This window comes from Amphiprion ocellaris, chromosome 3 (assembly GCF_022539595.1).
Source record: "Amphiprion ocellaris isolate individual 3 ecotype Okinawa chromosome 3, ASM2253959v1, whole genome shotgun sequence".
Classification (NCBI taxonomy): Eukaryota; Metazoa; Chordata; class Actinopteri; family Pomacentridae; genus Amphiprion; species Amphiprion ocellaris.
In genome coordinates, this window is record NC_072768.1 from 1,787,961 (window position 1) to 1,802,961 (window position 15,001).

The 15,001-nt window shown below is 39.2% G+C and overlaps 2 protein-coding genes across 11 annotated transcripts in view; both read right to left on the reverse strand.

Moving 5' to 3' along the window:
- Positions 1-4,808, reverse strand: part of bicd1a (bicaudal D homolog 1a) — a 36,544-nt gene extending 31,736 nt beyond the window's left edge. For 2 of the 8 annotated variants that reach the window (XM_023269118.3, XM_023269117.3), the window contains exon 1: positions 4,241-4,774. In XM_023269118.3, the coding sequence (XP_023124886.1) occupies positions 4,241-4,456 (216 nt within the window). In that variant the 5' untranslated portion in view covers positions 4,457-4,774. Of the gene's footprint in view, positions 1-4,240 lie in introns of all 8 variants that reach the window. The other 6 variants (XM_023269121.3, XM_023269119.3, XM_035947624.2 and 3 more) reach the window with 4 other exon arrangements.
- Positions 4,809-8,437: 3,629 nt separating this feature from the next.
- Positions 8,438-11,583, reverse strand: LOC111567811 (intestine-specific homeobox). Of its 3 annotated transcripts, none has more exons than XM_023269135.3 (5): positions 10,931-11,583; positions 10,780-10,836; positions 10,550-10,698; positions 9,463-9,540; positions 8,438-9,318 (listed from the first exon to the last, which is right to left on the reverse strand). In XM_023269135.3, the coding sequence occupies exons 1-5, from the start codon at positions 11,163-11,165 to the stop codon at positions 9,163-9,165; spliced, it is 675 nt and encodes a 224-aa protein (XP_023124903.1). In that variant the 5' UTR covers positions 11,166-11,583; the 3' UTR covers positions 8,438-9,162. The 3 variants fall into 3 exon arrangements, with proteins under 3 accessions (XP_023124903.1, XP_054863493.1, XP_023124901.1); XM_055007518.1 differs by having other exon boundaries at positions 8,438-9,315; positions 9,427-9,540; positions 10,931-11,581; XM_023269133.3 differs by having other exon boundaries at positions 9,427-9,540; positions 10,931-11,438.
- Between the last annotated feature and the right edge of the window lie 3,418 nt (positions 11,584-15,001).

Sequence of the window (15,001 nt, forward strand, 5' to 3'; positions counted from 1 at the left end):
AGAAAAAAAAAGACAAAACATCCTGTTAGCATTACTGTTTCTGCAAGAAGGAAGTATCATGATGAATCATGACTGAATCTTTTTTTATTTTTTTGTATGTGAAGTTCCCATGTATAGACTTTGATGCAGATCTCAGCTGGCGTCTTCCTCTGCCTACAGCAGCGAGAACAGAACTGACCTGTGAACTGCCTGTTCCCAAACCATCACAAATGTCAATTCATCTGCAGGCTTCTACTCTAAAAAAGCTCAGAGATGAGTTATGACAGTAGCTGATATGACCAAGTTATTTTTCACACATCTCTTCAGATCGACGAGTTGTCCAAAGCAGACAGATGTTTTTGGGAGTTATGTGGAAGACGGAAGCAATGAACCTCCAAAAAAAAAAAACAAGAGAAATCCTCCAAGATTAAAATGACTTCTGACTACCGTGCTTCTCCAGGACGAATGCAAGCTTTTCTGACAGTGTGATGAAAATATCACTAGAAAGCCATATGATGTTACTCAGACCACAGAGCTGCAGGGATGGCCTCCTCCTCCTCCTCCTCCTTCTTCATCTTCCTGTGTCCTATCTGAGGGTGATCTGCCCGGAGACAGCACTAACAAGCCACAACCACGGGGCAGCGGCGTCTTCTCCGTCAGCGCTTAGGCAGCTATCCAGAGACATACAGTACACTCTGGGATAAGGAATGAAGAGTGATTGGGCCGTGAGGCAGAAGGGAAAAAAATGTATAGGAGTGGAGAGGACACTATAGCGCAAGAAAGCAGTTTCTGCTTTCAACATCAAAACGTGCTCTTAGCGTCCTGTTTCAGCTCATGCCCTGCAGATAGCAACGAGATGTTTGCTGAGTTAAACACAAAGAATCACACAGACACTGATATGATGACATCCAGTGAAAGAGCACCAGCTTTATAGTTTCCACAAAAGCTTGAGTATGCATAAAAACAACATGTCTAGAAAGCAGACTTTTGTAATAGTAATGTTCTGTATTTGCTTCTATGGTTACATCATTACGACCTCCTGCTATCATTATATTGTCAAGTCGCAGCCAGATACACAAAAGTGTTGTAAAGCACGACCAAATTAGTCCTGTATTACAGCAGCGGTGGCACCAGTGTCTGGCAAAGATTAGATTTATTTAATTTGTGAGTTGGACTTTTGGAGCCCAACCAGAGCTCTTGTCAATTCCACCAGCTGAGGTCCTGAACTGAGGGCAACAGAAGGAGCAGGATGATTAGGACGCATGTGTGACCACAGAACACATGCAAACATGGAAGGAACACGCGTGCAAGTCCAGATACATACACTGTAAAAAATGTTTGCACATTATACGGTGAAAAATTGTTAAACTGTGACGGTAAAAATCTGTAAACTCTAAAACAGTTTGATGCTGTTTATATAACAATGAATCACCATAAACAGGTTAATCAGGAGAAAAGTGTATTTTTTTAGATTTTTTTTCTCTTAAAAAAGTATATTTCATGACTCCTGCACAGTTTTTAAAGGAAAAATGCCAGAATATGTGTAATAATACTGTAATTTTTGCATTTAATTCTCGAAATAATACAGTGTTTCATAGTTAAATGAACACATTGTTGTGCTGATAATGGAAACATGCTGCAATATTTGTAACAAGTAACATTTCTGCATTTATTACATGTAAAAAATACAGTTTGTTAGCGGTCAAATTGAGGTAGTTTTTTGTTAATAACAGCTTTAACTGCAATTTTTGCTAAAAATACACATATTAAATGTTAAATACACTAAATGTGCTATTAATGAAAAAATTTAATATTTATGTAAATTTTCAAATTTTTAAAGGTTAAAACTTTTTTTTAAACAGTAAAATATGGAATGAAGCACGTTTTTAAGCCTGAAATCAAAATATCAATAGATTTCTTTACCGTAAATGTAGAAAATGTTTTACTGTAATCTTACGGTAGCATTCTGGTGACCACAGCTGCTGGAATTTTACCGTAATGATTTTACAGTGTACAGCACACACCTGCACACCCAATGGCAAACACAGTGTGGAAGCTACTGCATGTATGTGGATCAAATTCACGCTTCATGAATGAACTAGCTGTTTGCAGAAGGAGCAAATATCAGAACCAATCTCTTCTCAAATAAAAGAGAAAAGGAGATGGAGGAATCTTATAATGAATTTGTAGTATCTTTCAGTCAACAGTTACGAGACACTTAATTCCACTCAGGCCCAGAAGCAATTCCACTTTCCTTCTGCAGTTTCCCTGCCCTTTTATAATGCACCTCTCCGGAGAGCAGACGTGATGTTATTATAGTGGCAGGTCTGGAAGTGTGCGACAGACAGATAGGAACCAGGAGGTGTTTTATCAGCAGAAGTAATATCATGTTATGGAAAAATGCTTCCTCTGTCTGGCGAGAGCTCACACAGACAGGCAAGGCAGGTGGAGAAACATGAAACAGATGACAGATCACAACAAAGAGCAAAGCTGCTATTGCTTTTTAACTGAAGTGCAGCTGAAGTCGATGAGTGATGGAATCAAAGGTTTGCTGCACAGGTTTTTCAGCTGTTTGACTGAAATTCTGCACGATGAAAGAGTTGTCATGGTTTTCTTGTGCTAGGTTTCTCATTTAGAGGCTAATTCATTTGTTGGCATTAGTACTTATCATTGCCACTATTTTCCCTCTTCTCTCTTCTCCTGCACAGCCATCACCTTCACATTTCTGCCTCTTGTCTGATCATATTCTCCCCCATCATCCAATAATCCATAAGTGTGAGATATCAGCCGGACAGTGCCGTGCTGCCGGCTGGATCTGGCTGTCTCCTCGGCTTAATGCTGCTGTTATCTGCACAGAGATCACTCTGATTCTGCATGAGAGTCAAAACAACACCTTCAAACTAAGCAGAGGAGTGAAAGGGCACGGGAGAATGAAATATGGTGTAAATATATAACCACACATGCATAAAGGAACACGGTGAGTGCCGCCTGACATACGGTAACAGGCTGGCATGCGAGTTTATCATGATTTTTTTATCATGAGCCAACTGTGCAGGAAAGGCCACTGATGATGACATGACTCACACACTGGAAACAGCAGAAGTCATTTTTAATATATAAAATAGCAGTTTGGGTTAGATATAGATTTTTAATGGCCATTTAAGCTGAGTGAACCAGGGTCAATGCAGTACTTAAGGATTTAATGTGGGAAGACAGGAATATTATCTAAGAGGTATCTGATGATCGCTCTTGAATTTAAAGAAAGAAAAACTGCAACATAGTCTCTGATAGAAACCATGACTGCATTTGCTTTTTGACTTTAATTAACAGGAAAGTTAGTCACTTAGCCTTGGCTGAAGCGACACACATGGGATCTTTTCTCAGCACTTTTTGTCGCTACATAACTTTTCATCTAACACACATGCACAAAAATCCATCCATCCTCCAGCTCCTTTTCTCTCCCTTTGGCTCGAGCATCTCCACCAGCGACCTTGAGCAACGAAGCCCCGTCAGCATCCGCCTCTTGTTGCTATCTACATGTGTGCATTAATGAGTAAAGCACACCCAGCATTCATTATTTAGGCTGAACCCAGCAGCACTTTTCCCTCCAATAAATCTCATGTTGTCCTCTCAGGACCAGTATACAGATAACTGGTGAACATTTTGCAACAATAACAACTGGATTTAGAATCAAAGAACTTGCTCTGCCTTCATCTTCTTGTATCGCTGCACAACCTTTATCCTTATCTTGTAATTTAGATCATTGTGAAGAACTGTGAGGATCCAGTTACTGAGGGATTCTTGAGGAAAAATACACATCTGGAGATAACACCAAGAGGCTCCCAGCAGAGTTGCCTGAAAATAATGACTTTTCTTCCCACTGAAGGAGTCTTGAAACAATGAAACGCTGCTGTGGGAGGTGGAGTGGACTGTTTGCAGAATCCTGAGCTTGCAGAACAGACACTGATGCTTTATTCACAGCATAAACAGCAGCTCAGGTTATCCATACAGTTGTTTCACTCCTTCTCCATCACATTTAAATCATATCAGAGCATTCCTCCTTCTGCTGGGGAGCAAATGGAGATGGATTCTGCTTCCCTCACCACTCTGGCCTCTCTCTGAGCTTTACACAAACCCGCTGAGCTCATATTAACAAACAAGACATCACTCATATTATTCATGCTGATCCCACACACCTGACCGCAGTGCGCCTCTCTGCCCACGGTGCCAAAGAAACGCAGCAGAATCCGGCGCTGCTTACCTCTTGTAATTGCTCCAGCTCCTTCCTGAGAGTCTCCTGGTCGGTCTCCAGCTCTGCATACTTCTGCTTCAGCGCCTGGTTCTCCTCCAGGACGACCAGACCGCACTCCGCAGCCCGGATCTTCTCCCGGTTCGCCTCGGCCAGCTCCTGCGTAAGGCGCTCCACCTCGGCCCGGTACTGATCCACCGATTCCCCGCATCCTGCACCGGCGGCCATCGCCCCTCTATCTCTCTCTCTCTGTCTCTGGCTGTGTCTCTATACGTCCCCCTCTTGTCAGTGTGCGGTGCTTCCCGGTCTCTCCACCTCTCTGGACAGAGGCAGAGCCAGAGATGCGGGCGGAGGCTGAGAGATGCTGATATTCCCCCCCCCCCCGCCCCGAGCTGCAGCCGGGACTGAACACAACAAATTAAAAAAAACAAAACAAAACTCACCTCTCCCCCTCCAGTGCTGCCATCAACACCTGGCAGATGATAAATAGAATTTAAAAATGATGGATGAAGCCGTACGATCTAAAATCAGGTCAGTGCTGTCTTCAATAGGAGACTCAGCAAAACACAGATCCTCATTTCTGCTTATTCACGGGTGGAAGGGCGCCACCTGTGCGCTGCTTTGACGCATAACACTTAAGGCCCCAAATTATTCATACTGCTGCCACATTTCCATCTATAATTGATTTTTATCTGACAAGCAGCTTTCATCAGCCTGGAAATGGCATAAGCAAGTGATAAAAGATGTTAAGACCACATGTCAGAGATATTGATGATATATTTGACCCATTTCTATGTATTTTTGGTAACAGTTTTCCTTAAAAAAAAGCTATTTCTCAGTGACAAATCTGTTATTTTGCCTCCACATCAATTAAACTGGGATTTTTGATCACTCCAAAGAAGAATTCCTTGCCATCACAGTGGTTTTCAGTTCAGGTGTGAACTTATATGTCCTCTTTTAGCCATTTTTTGAACACTGTAGTTGTACATTCCAGATCATCGTCTTGTTTTTCTGCATAATGCCTGATGTTTTCCTCCAGAATCTTGCTGCAGTCCTCTTTTTCCATGATGCCATTTACTTTGCCTGGACCACTGACTGAGAAATATCTGCAACGCTTCACATTCTCACCACCATGCTGGACTGTGAGGATGTTGCTCATGGGGTTGAACCTTCTTTCTTTCACCAAAAAAAGAAGAAAAAAGCCACATCTCTGTGTTCAAATGTTGCAAGGAGGGCTGTAGGTAGCCTGGTGAGGCATGAGGAGGACAAACATCATGCTGGCAAAAAATGTGTGCTGAAAATCAGAAGGAATTAATTTTTCTACCAATTTTTAAACAAACAGCACAAACTTTCAAAAGGAGGAAAAAACTTTTAAGAAAACTGGCAATTAGGAGTGCCACATTGTGCTACAATCTGAACAAACTATTGCCCACACTCTAATGTATAGGTCAGGTTTAAACTGGCCAATCAGGACACATCTATAATCCAATCATATTTGAGGTCCCGCCTACTCAGGGAACCAATCACAGCAGCTGCTTTAAAGGTGTGGGCACTTGTTGACTTCCTGGACAAGATGGAACCTGCAAGGATTAAACTCAGGTGATGACTTCTGCAAACTTCATGTATGTATTAACAGGCTGATTGCTTTAATCACACAAAAAAATGAATATGAGTTTTCTCTGTAGCCACTGAACTAAAGTAAACAGAAACACAAAGTAGTGTCATTTATGTCCACCTCTCTACACTAAAGATCTGCATGTGCTCAAGTAGGGAGCTTTCTAACATCAAACAACTCAATGTTTGAACAGCAGCTTTCTTCATTGTCCAGTTGAGCTTCTTCTAACACTTGGTGAGCTTTGGGTGTTTTTCTTGGAGAAGTTCCTTCATTAGCGTCTCCTAAGACCAGCCTTGTTTAGTGTCTGCTTTGAGATGTTGGCACCAGAATTGCTCAGATTCATCAGGATGGCTTTGGTGGTGACCCTTCATTGTTTTTGACTTCTTGTATGACCGTTACTTCCAGTGCAGGGGTCACATCTGACTTCGTATCTCACGGTTTGATATTTTTCATTGTGTGGAACTCCTTGTGCTTTTTAGTTATTTCTTTGCACTGTGGCCTCTAGCACCTGAAAACACCTGAATATGATTTTATAGTCTCTCGCAGTGATGCACCCTAATAGAAAACACACTAAGCTGTTTGGTTTCAGCCATGTCTTGCAAATGACTTGTAACTGACTGGAGAACTGCTGCATCAGCTGTTCTCTGTCTAATGTGTTCGAATGTGCTTCAACATAGTAGAAATTTGGACCTTTTGGAATGGTATAGAAGTCTGCATTCTCTCAAGTGTTTCTTGATTTTAATGGATTTTAATCATTTTGGACCTGGCATTTTTAGTAAATGCAATAAAAGCACAGCACAGACACACTTAAAAACTCATTAACATGTCTGACGTAGAGTCTTACTCTCTTATCATGCACATATCTCTGGAGTTTTAGCATAATAGATGCTGCATGTTAGAGACCAGTTCAGTTTTCTTTTAGTTTTAGTTTGAATGATTACACTGAATCTTGCTAGTGGAAGAATATACGTTCTACTAATGAAATTTACTCCATAACATGAAACTTAACTGATTGAAGATGTGTAGGTCTGCTGGCGTTTATGTCTGGTATTATAAGGCATTAAAACAATCTGTATTTATGGTTTGCATACAGTTTTTCCAATGTCTAAATGCATTGCAGTACATTCATAATACAGACATTATAGCAACTTCTCAAAATGGATGTGCATCTACTATACTTAAACGATGAGGTTTTTATTGCTTCACTGGCACCAGCATACTTTAAAAAGTCCTGCCAAAGCAAGCTGTTTCTTCCAGTTTTAAATTATCCTCCACTTACAAACAAGACCTGACAGATTTCTGAACCACATCAGACAGGCCAGTGTTTGCTGATCCCTTTAGGAACCATGTGTGGATTCCTGTTTGGCAGCTTTGATCAATAACACTGTCTAGCTTTGACGTGACAAAGCGCTGTGTCATAAAAGATAAAGGAAAGACAAAGCAAATAGAGACGATAAAATGTCAGAAATCAATATGCACACATTCGATGGAAGCCATTTACAGCAGCTATATTTCAGTGATAGCAGACCTCTATATGGTCCGTGTGTTTATGATTTACTGCTGAATAGATCATCCAGAGAGTAGCATCTGGAGCAAAAGTAACATGAACATCTGATAAACTGCACTCTAAATGCCAGTTTGTAATACCTGCATTATGATGAAATTATGTTACAGAGTACATGTGTGTTTTCTTTTACACCGACTATTTTTTTCCTCTCTTTAACCCCACCCATGTTGGCAGCAGTGCAGTTTATCTTACTGCAAACACATGCAATAAAAGCAGATATGAGCGGGGTGAAAAGTTTAGCCATACTCAGAGACTCGGTTAATGTAATCAGTTATGGCACTGTCAAGTCACTTATTGGATTGATAGGGAACGCAACGCTGTGTTATCTTTCTTATAATTGGTAATTATTTGAAAACTGGCCTATGTAACACTTAGAAAGACGGTGGCCAGTTAGTGTTGGAGGTTCCAAGGTGAATGTTAGGGAAGGTTGTAGAAGACACTGAAGTGTACAACTGGTTTAAGAAAGAAGCAAACATGAGTTATGACATTAGTATGCTCATATTTCTTTTGTTCTTTTTTCATTTATTTCCATACATCCACAGTCATAATACTTGCTGTTTCCCCTTTGATCTGAATCGACAGCTTCTCTACAATCCCCAGGTGACCCGCCAATAACCTCAACTTACAAGCCCGAATTAAGATAAGGCCAGGTTGTCAGAAAGTCAAACAGACAAACAGTTCATGGCAACGCTGTATCTTATCTCTGACAAGGAAGTGTGGTGTCATGAAAAAATAAATCAAAAATGCTGCACAACAACACTGCACTGACACAGCTCTCCAGCAAGAGCCATGTCACAGTACAGAGTGCCCTCAAACCTTGATCAGTACAAATACATCAGTACAGACTTATCACCAGATCGCTTTATCGCAAAGAAACAGCGACTACAGAGGGGGCGACCGATAGCTGAGTGGGTAGGAAGTAGTCCACAATGGAGCAAAAGCCTTCATTCCCCTGCTGTCTCTCTTCACTATAACCAATACGTAAAGGCAGAAAAGCACAGAAAATAATGAAAGAAAGGAAACATAATGCTTTTAATAGGCAGCTTTATTTGGAAATGGAAAAAGAACTTATTCTAGTGGGACAGTCTAACAATAAAATCATTCTACAGATCAAATTCTGCCTTCATTTTCTGCATTATCAGACACTTTGCACCACATTTAACCCTCGTGTCATCGTGCAGGTCAAAATTGACCTGTTTTAAAGTTTGAAAATGCAGAAAAAAATATATTTTTACAGTGAAATTTCTGATTTCCACATTTTCAACATTTTGGGGAAATCTTTGAACATTTTTTGGTGGAAAAAAATGTTTCTTAAGAACATTCACATAAAAAATCAACCAAAATCCAGCAAATTTCACTGGATTTTGGTTGATTGTTTTATGTGAATGGTCTTAAGAAAATATTAGAAGTTTTATTGATGTATATGTAATCACTTTAGATATTTTTTGCATTTTTTGGAGGAAGATTTTTACTTATTTTTTGAAAATATTTACAAGAATTTTCTTGCCAAATTTGGAGGACTTTTTTTTAAAAAATAAAACTTTTAAGGGAAACTTTAAAAGATTTTTTGGAATTTTCTTCCTGAAGGTTTTCACAAATTTTCTGAAATCTGGGGAATGTTTTTGCTGAATTTTTGGATTTTTTTCAGACGAGGAAACAATATTTTTTGGTGCCTGTAAATGAGGACAACAGGACGGTTAATTTAAAAAAAGAGAGACTTAAACTGAAGGATTTGTAAGAAAACTGAAGGTGCTATCGTTCCATCCCCAGCATGTCAAAATAGAGAGTCCTGTGAACTGGGAAATGTGTCAGAACAGCCGGCGTCAACGTTGATCTGAAGTACAGCCTGGACTGGAGAGGTTCAGGACGGGAGCAGGGCAGCCAGCACACCGTCTGCATGGGGGGCTTCTGTGACGGCACACAATACAATTTAGACACTATAGAAAAGACTCTTTATGGATAAAATAGGGGAAGAAATATCTGTACTGTTAGCAGAATGAATCTATCTCCTGTTACCTCATAATAAAGCAGGTGGTGGCTGGCTGAATGTACCTGCTGTCTGGTCACCGCCTCAATGTCCTTCAGCGTTTCAGCCTTCCTCCATTTGGCTCTGCGGTTCTGGAACCAGATCTGAACACATGATAAAAATAGATTTCATCACAATTTAAAATGTTTTCTTTAATTTAAAAGCAAAGTATGTACAGAGCGTTTGCAAGACATTAAATGTTTCTGCATCAGAAATTCTCCCACTTTGAGTCAGCTCTGAAGTAAGAAAAATGTAATTTTACTCGTGTTTTTTGACCCAGTCTCAGTCTTACTTTGTCTTCTTACTGTCTTGTAATGAATCCAAATTAAAATCTAGTCTAATTTTGTTAATTGAGCAAAATGAAGAACATGGGATGGTCAAAATTGCAAGGAATGCAAACAATCAATAACAAAAAAATCATATTTTGTTTGTAAAAGAGCTACAGTAGATTATGACAGTTCAGAAGCATATGTTAGTTGTTATAAATAAGTCAACACTTGGTAAAAACTAACTCTTGTCTTGGGTGATTTGTGTGAAATTAACCTACTTCATTGGCCTAAATTTGTGCAGTTTTTGTCTGATGATTTTCAGTGTACACATCAATAAATGATCCATTTTTTAAATTTTATTTTATTTTTTTTACAGGACAAGTCATTCTATTCTTGCCTAATCTTATCAATAATGATTTAGGAGGTGATGCCTTACGTAAGCATCCGTCCAAAGACCACTACTTTGGCTCCACGGATGACTATTTATTAGAATTCATGTATTATTTGAGATTATTCACTTCACCTTCCTCTGGTTACAAATAAAAAGAAATGTGGGCAATAAATCAACACTGTGTGTGTGTTTAGTATTTGCTGATTTGGCCAAACTCAAATTCAATAAAAATGACAATGAAGGCTTTACGAGGCACACCAAGCTGTTAAAGTTGTGCAAATAAGAATACTGCTTTTATCTTAACTTTATTGAATATTCCCACATTTTAAGATATTGTTATGGCAGTATTTAGAGTTACACAATGTAAAATAGAACAGGATATTCCCACAGTGTTTTTTGATGAAGCAAAAACCAAATAAAACTAAATAAAAGCAGCAGGATGTTTAGTTTTACCTGTATTCTGCCCTCAGTGAGGTGCAGGCGGGAGGCTAGCTGGTCTCTGGTGTTGATGTCAGGATAGTGAGTCTGCTGGAAAACTTTCTCCATCTCCTGCACCTGGAATGGCGTGAACGTGACCCTGGTTTGCTTCTTTTTCCTCTGACCTGTAGCCAAATAATCATGATATTTTCATCATTTAAACATAAGATGCTACAGATTCTTCTATGTATATTTCTGACACTCACTCTTGCAGTCTGTGGTGGGTTTTGGAGACTCTTCAAGGAGCCTAATCTGTGGAGTTTCTAATGGCAAAGAAAAAAATTCAAGATTAACAAGAATCTATATTTTCCAATCATATTTCAAGTCTGATTTTTAAAACAAGTACAGAAATTCTACCTGTACATGAGTGCTGGTCAGATATTTGTCTGTTTTCCCTGATCACAGACCAGTTCCGATGAACTCGACTCTCATTTCTGATACACGTGGGCCTTCTTAGGATTTCCTCGATTGAGTGGGGTATTTTTTTGCGTGGTTGAGATTCCAGTTTTTGATCCAAGCAGGAGTCTTTTTCTGTGTCTTCTCTAGTCCACATGTCCAGTAGTTTATCCCCTGCCATCAGCACATCTGTCATTATGTGTCCCTTTAAACAGATGTGAGTCACCAGTGGTCAGCAGGATCCCTTCAGTTTTGTGAAGATTTCTCCTTTGAAAACCTCTCGGGGTGAGGAAACTCTCAGATTTCTTCTCTCGAGGATCTTTGTTGCACTCTGCAAGGTGAGAACATGCAGTTGTCCTTCCTCTCCTGTCGGCCTGTGTTTGACCTGCATCACATGGTCATCATGGAGGAGGAGGAGCGACTGGCAATATGCAACTCATACTTCTAGGAAACCTGTTAATCAGCATCCATTAGCATGGACCTTTCCTTCTTTCAGTGCCTCTGTCATTACTTAAGGTGTGCTCACTGTAAATACATAAATGAATGTTGTTACTATTCATCATTTTCACTCTTCACTTACAAAGTTGAATGGTTCTCTGTTCTTCTCTGCTCTGAGGTTTTATTCTCTTCAATATATTACAGAAATAACAGCAAACGTGGTTTTAGGACCAGACTCGGACTTCTTCTCTGTGCTTCTGCAGCTCGTTTAGCACTTAGATAATGTTTTAGACTGTAGAACATACTGGAATTGTTGCTTCTCTTTCTTATCGCTTGATTTATTGCACAGCTAATTGTTATCACCTTGGCCTCAGTTTGCCCTCTCACACACTAGCTCACCTCTCAGAAGCTCTGGAACACCAGGTGATAGGAGTCCATGTGGTCTGTGGAGGAAAGGGTTTGTCTCCATCTAGTGGTGCTGGTGTCAAAGTGAAATCAGTTTGGATTATCTGGATATAGGAATGCTAAATAAAGAGGTCTGTATCATATTAAAGAAAGAGAAAAGGAGAAAGCACATATTTACTCAAATGGCCAGCTAATGTTGCACTATTTTAAAAAAATCCATTACAGATAAGAGTACTACATAAAAAACTCAAATAAGTAAAAGTATGTAGGTGTTATCAGCAAAATACTCCCTATCAGTGTTTTTAGATTTATTGCCTTTTACTACAGCAATAATGTGCATGTTATTTACAGGATATTAGTAAGGTTAATTTTAAGTATTGCTGTTGTCAAATCTACAGTATTATATCTTATTCTATAAGATGATCGTGTTTGTACCATTGCTGTGCAGTAAGACTCATAAACTTTATTAAAAGTCACCTTTTAATGAGCTCAGAAAAACAGTTCCACTATCAGATTTGTGACAAAGGATTGTCCAGCAAATTCAGGGAGGATTTAAGGTTATTAGGTGAAGAAGTAAGAGAACTTTATCAACCCATAAAAGAACATTTAATCCTTCAGTTTATCACAGTCATTCAAAATCACCACATCTGGAGATATTTACAGGAAAGGAAGGAAATTAAACATTGTAAATGGTAACTAGTAAATAAAACTGCCCAAAAATGAGAGATGTGGAGACACAGATGTATAAAGCTGCCTAAAATGGAAACATTGGTTTCAAACTTAATGTCAGCCAAAAATTTAGCCAAAACTGTTTATAGACTTCACTATCAGGGGCTGCACAGTGGCGTAGTGGTTAGCACTTTCGCCTTGCAGCTAGAAGATCCCTGGTTCACGTCCCGGCTTTCCCGGGATCTTTCTGCATGGAGTTTGCATGTTCTCCCTGTGCATGCGTGGGTTTTCTCCGGGTACTCCGGCTTCCTCCCACAGTCCAAAAATATGCTGAGGTTAATTGATTATTCTAAAATTGCCCGTAGGTGTGAATGTGAGAGTGCTTGTTTGTCTATATATGTAGCCCTGCGACAGACTGGTGACCTGTCTAGGGTGTCCCCTGCCTTCACCTGAGTCAGCTGGGATAGGCTCCAGCCCCCCCCGCGACCCTAGTGAGGATTAAGCGGTGTATAGATAATGGATGGATGGATGGACTTCACTATCAGACCTTCATTTAAAAACTGTTCCTCGTGTAAAAGAATCGGTTAGTTGCAACTGTATAGAACTTAATTCAGAGGTCAGTGATGCATTTTTAAAGTACACAATTTAAAAATAAAATTCTATATTCTCATACATAACACATTAACATCCCTAAATTCAATGGCATTATAACTAATTTCTAAATTAAACAGATATTTGTTGTAATATAAGCCTTGCAGGATGAAAAGTGTCACTGGCAACTTGTGAGTTAAAAAATGTGACCCACATTACATCCCTTAAGGCCTGGAGGTTATCTATCACACTCAGTGTGGAGTCATGATTAGTGCTCATAAAAAGAAGCAAACACAAAGAAAAAAACACTTAAATCCAAATGAAGCTTCCAGTGATTCAGTTACAGTCAGCTTACACTTAGCCCCAGATATGGTGATTAAAAAAAAAATACAATTATGAAGAACAGTTTGAGATTTCTGTGAAGTATGAGAGTAGAAACAGAAGCTTATGCAACCTGAAGCTGCATTGTGGGTAAAATTAGCAGTCACAGGACGCCACAGGGCAGGAGATAAGATCAAATATTTAGCTTTTTTTCCTTCTTTCTGAATAATGAAACCGTGTCCCTGGTTGCTTCTCCTCTGGACTTCCAGCACGCCACAGGAAGGATACTCACTTCATTATATCTGATTGCTATTTCAGAGAAATTACATTATTTTTCTAAATGTTTAGTGTCCAATTAAACCTGATCAGTTTCAGAGAGTTTAGTCCAGGACAGAGGATGGTCCTTAATGGAGTGTAACCATCCATATTAATGGGATGGACACAAGCAGACGGTGACGTCCCTCCAACTAATCAATGAAAAATGAAGTTCAACTCATCCATTCTGACTCACAACTCCAATGAATTCCTCATACTTCATGTCATTCATCGTAAGATTTCCAAAACAAAGCTTTACAGTGGAGCAGGAAAAATCAGAATGGGACCAGAGAAGATTTTCATGCTATAATAAGATACTTTATTATCACAAAAATGAATTAATGTGACATGGAAGTGTCATGTTGTAAATTCATATTTATATCATTTTTATAAAATACATATTTATTTTTAAATCAGCTTTCTTAAATTAAAAACTATTGGTCATATTCTGACCTTCCAAATATTATAGTTATGACCAACACCTCTCAAACATATGGAAAATATTTATCTGGTACTGAAAACTCATTTTTAAAATAGAAATATTTTGTTGATCCTTCAGGAGAACTTCTGTTGTTACAGTAGCAAGCAGAAAGAATAAAGTGACCACAACCACATTACAAATAAATAGGAAATAAGAAAAAAATTTGCTCTGTATCATTGTGTAAAAGATTCCCAGTCCTCTCACCCTTTGCCCAATTTGATTATGGAAGTCTCTCAGACGCACACGTTAAAAGGTACAGTGTGTCTGTGGCCTAATAAGATCATCTACCTCTGAATTACAGTGTGATTGACATGGTGGACAATTAGGATGAAAGTTCAATGCAAACAACAAGAAAGAAAGAAAAGTCCTTCTTTGCAAAATTGGCACACATTCCTGAAGATGGTTTACGTGAAGACAGTCATGAGCTTTCATTAATAAATAAGCTGGTAACGTTGTGATATTTTATTCGACCCATTAATGTGAGATTATAAAGCATTTAACATGTATTTGTGGGTACTGATGCAGTGATTCTGGTCTTCTGCAGCCTTTGTTCGGTCTTTTGTAAGAATACTGGCCCTGACTACCTGACATGTGATGGATCCTCCTGCGCTACGTTCAGTCACATGCACTTCCAGCAGACCTCATGATGCCTCAGAGCTGCTGCTCTCTGCCGTCCGCAGATTTCATGTGAGATCAATTTCCTTCCACTGCTTTATTTGGGGCATTTTTTCCCAAGCTCCCATTTCTACTGTTTGATGAGTTCACAGCTGTCAAAACAAAAACGTTTCAAAGTAAAGAAGGTTTATATTGTT

What these genes read in the sequence shown, in the direction of transcription:
- LOC111567811 (XM_023269133.3), bottom strand. Translation starts at nt 11,165, where the DNA reads ATGACAGATGTGCTGATGGCAGGGGATAAACTACTGGACATGTGGACT. An exon ending in ACCCACCACAGACTGCAAGA is followed by an intron (nt 10,699 to 10,779) that starts GTGAGTGTCAGA and finishes ATTTGGCTACAG; the next exon opens with GTCAGAGGAAAAAGAAGCAA. An exon ending in ACCACCTGCTTTATTATGAG is followed by an intron (nt 9,319 to 9,426) that starts GTAACAGGAGAT and finishes GTGCCGTCACAG; the next exon opens with AAGCCCCCCATGCAGACGGT.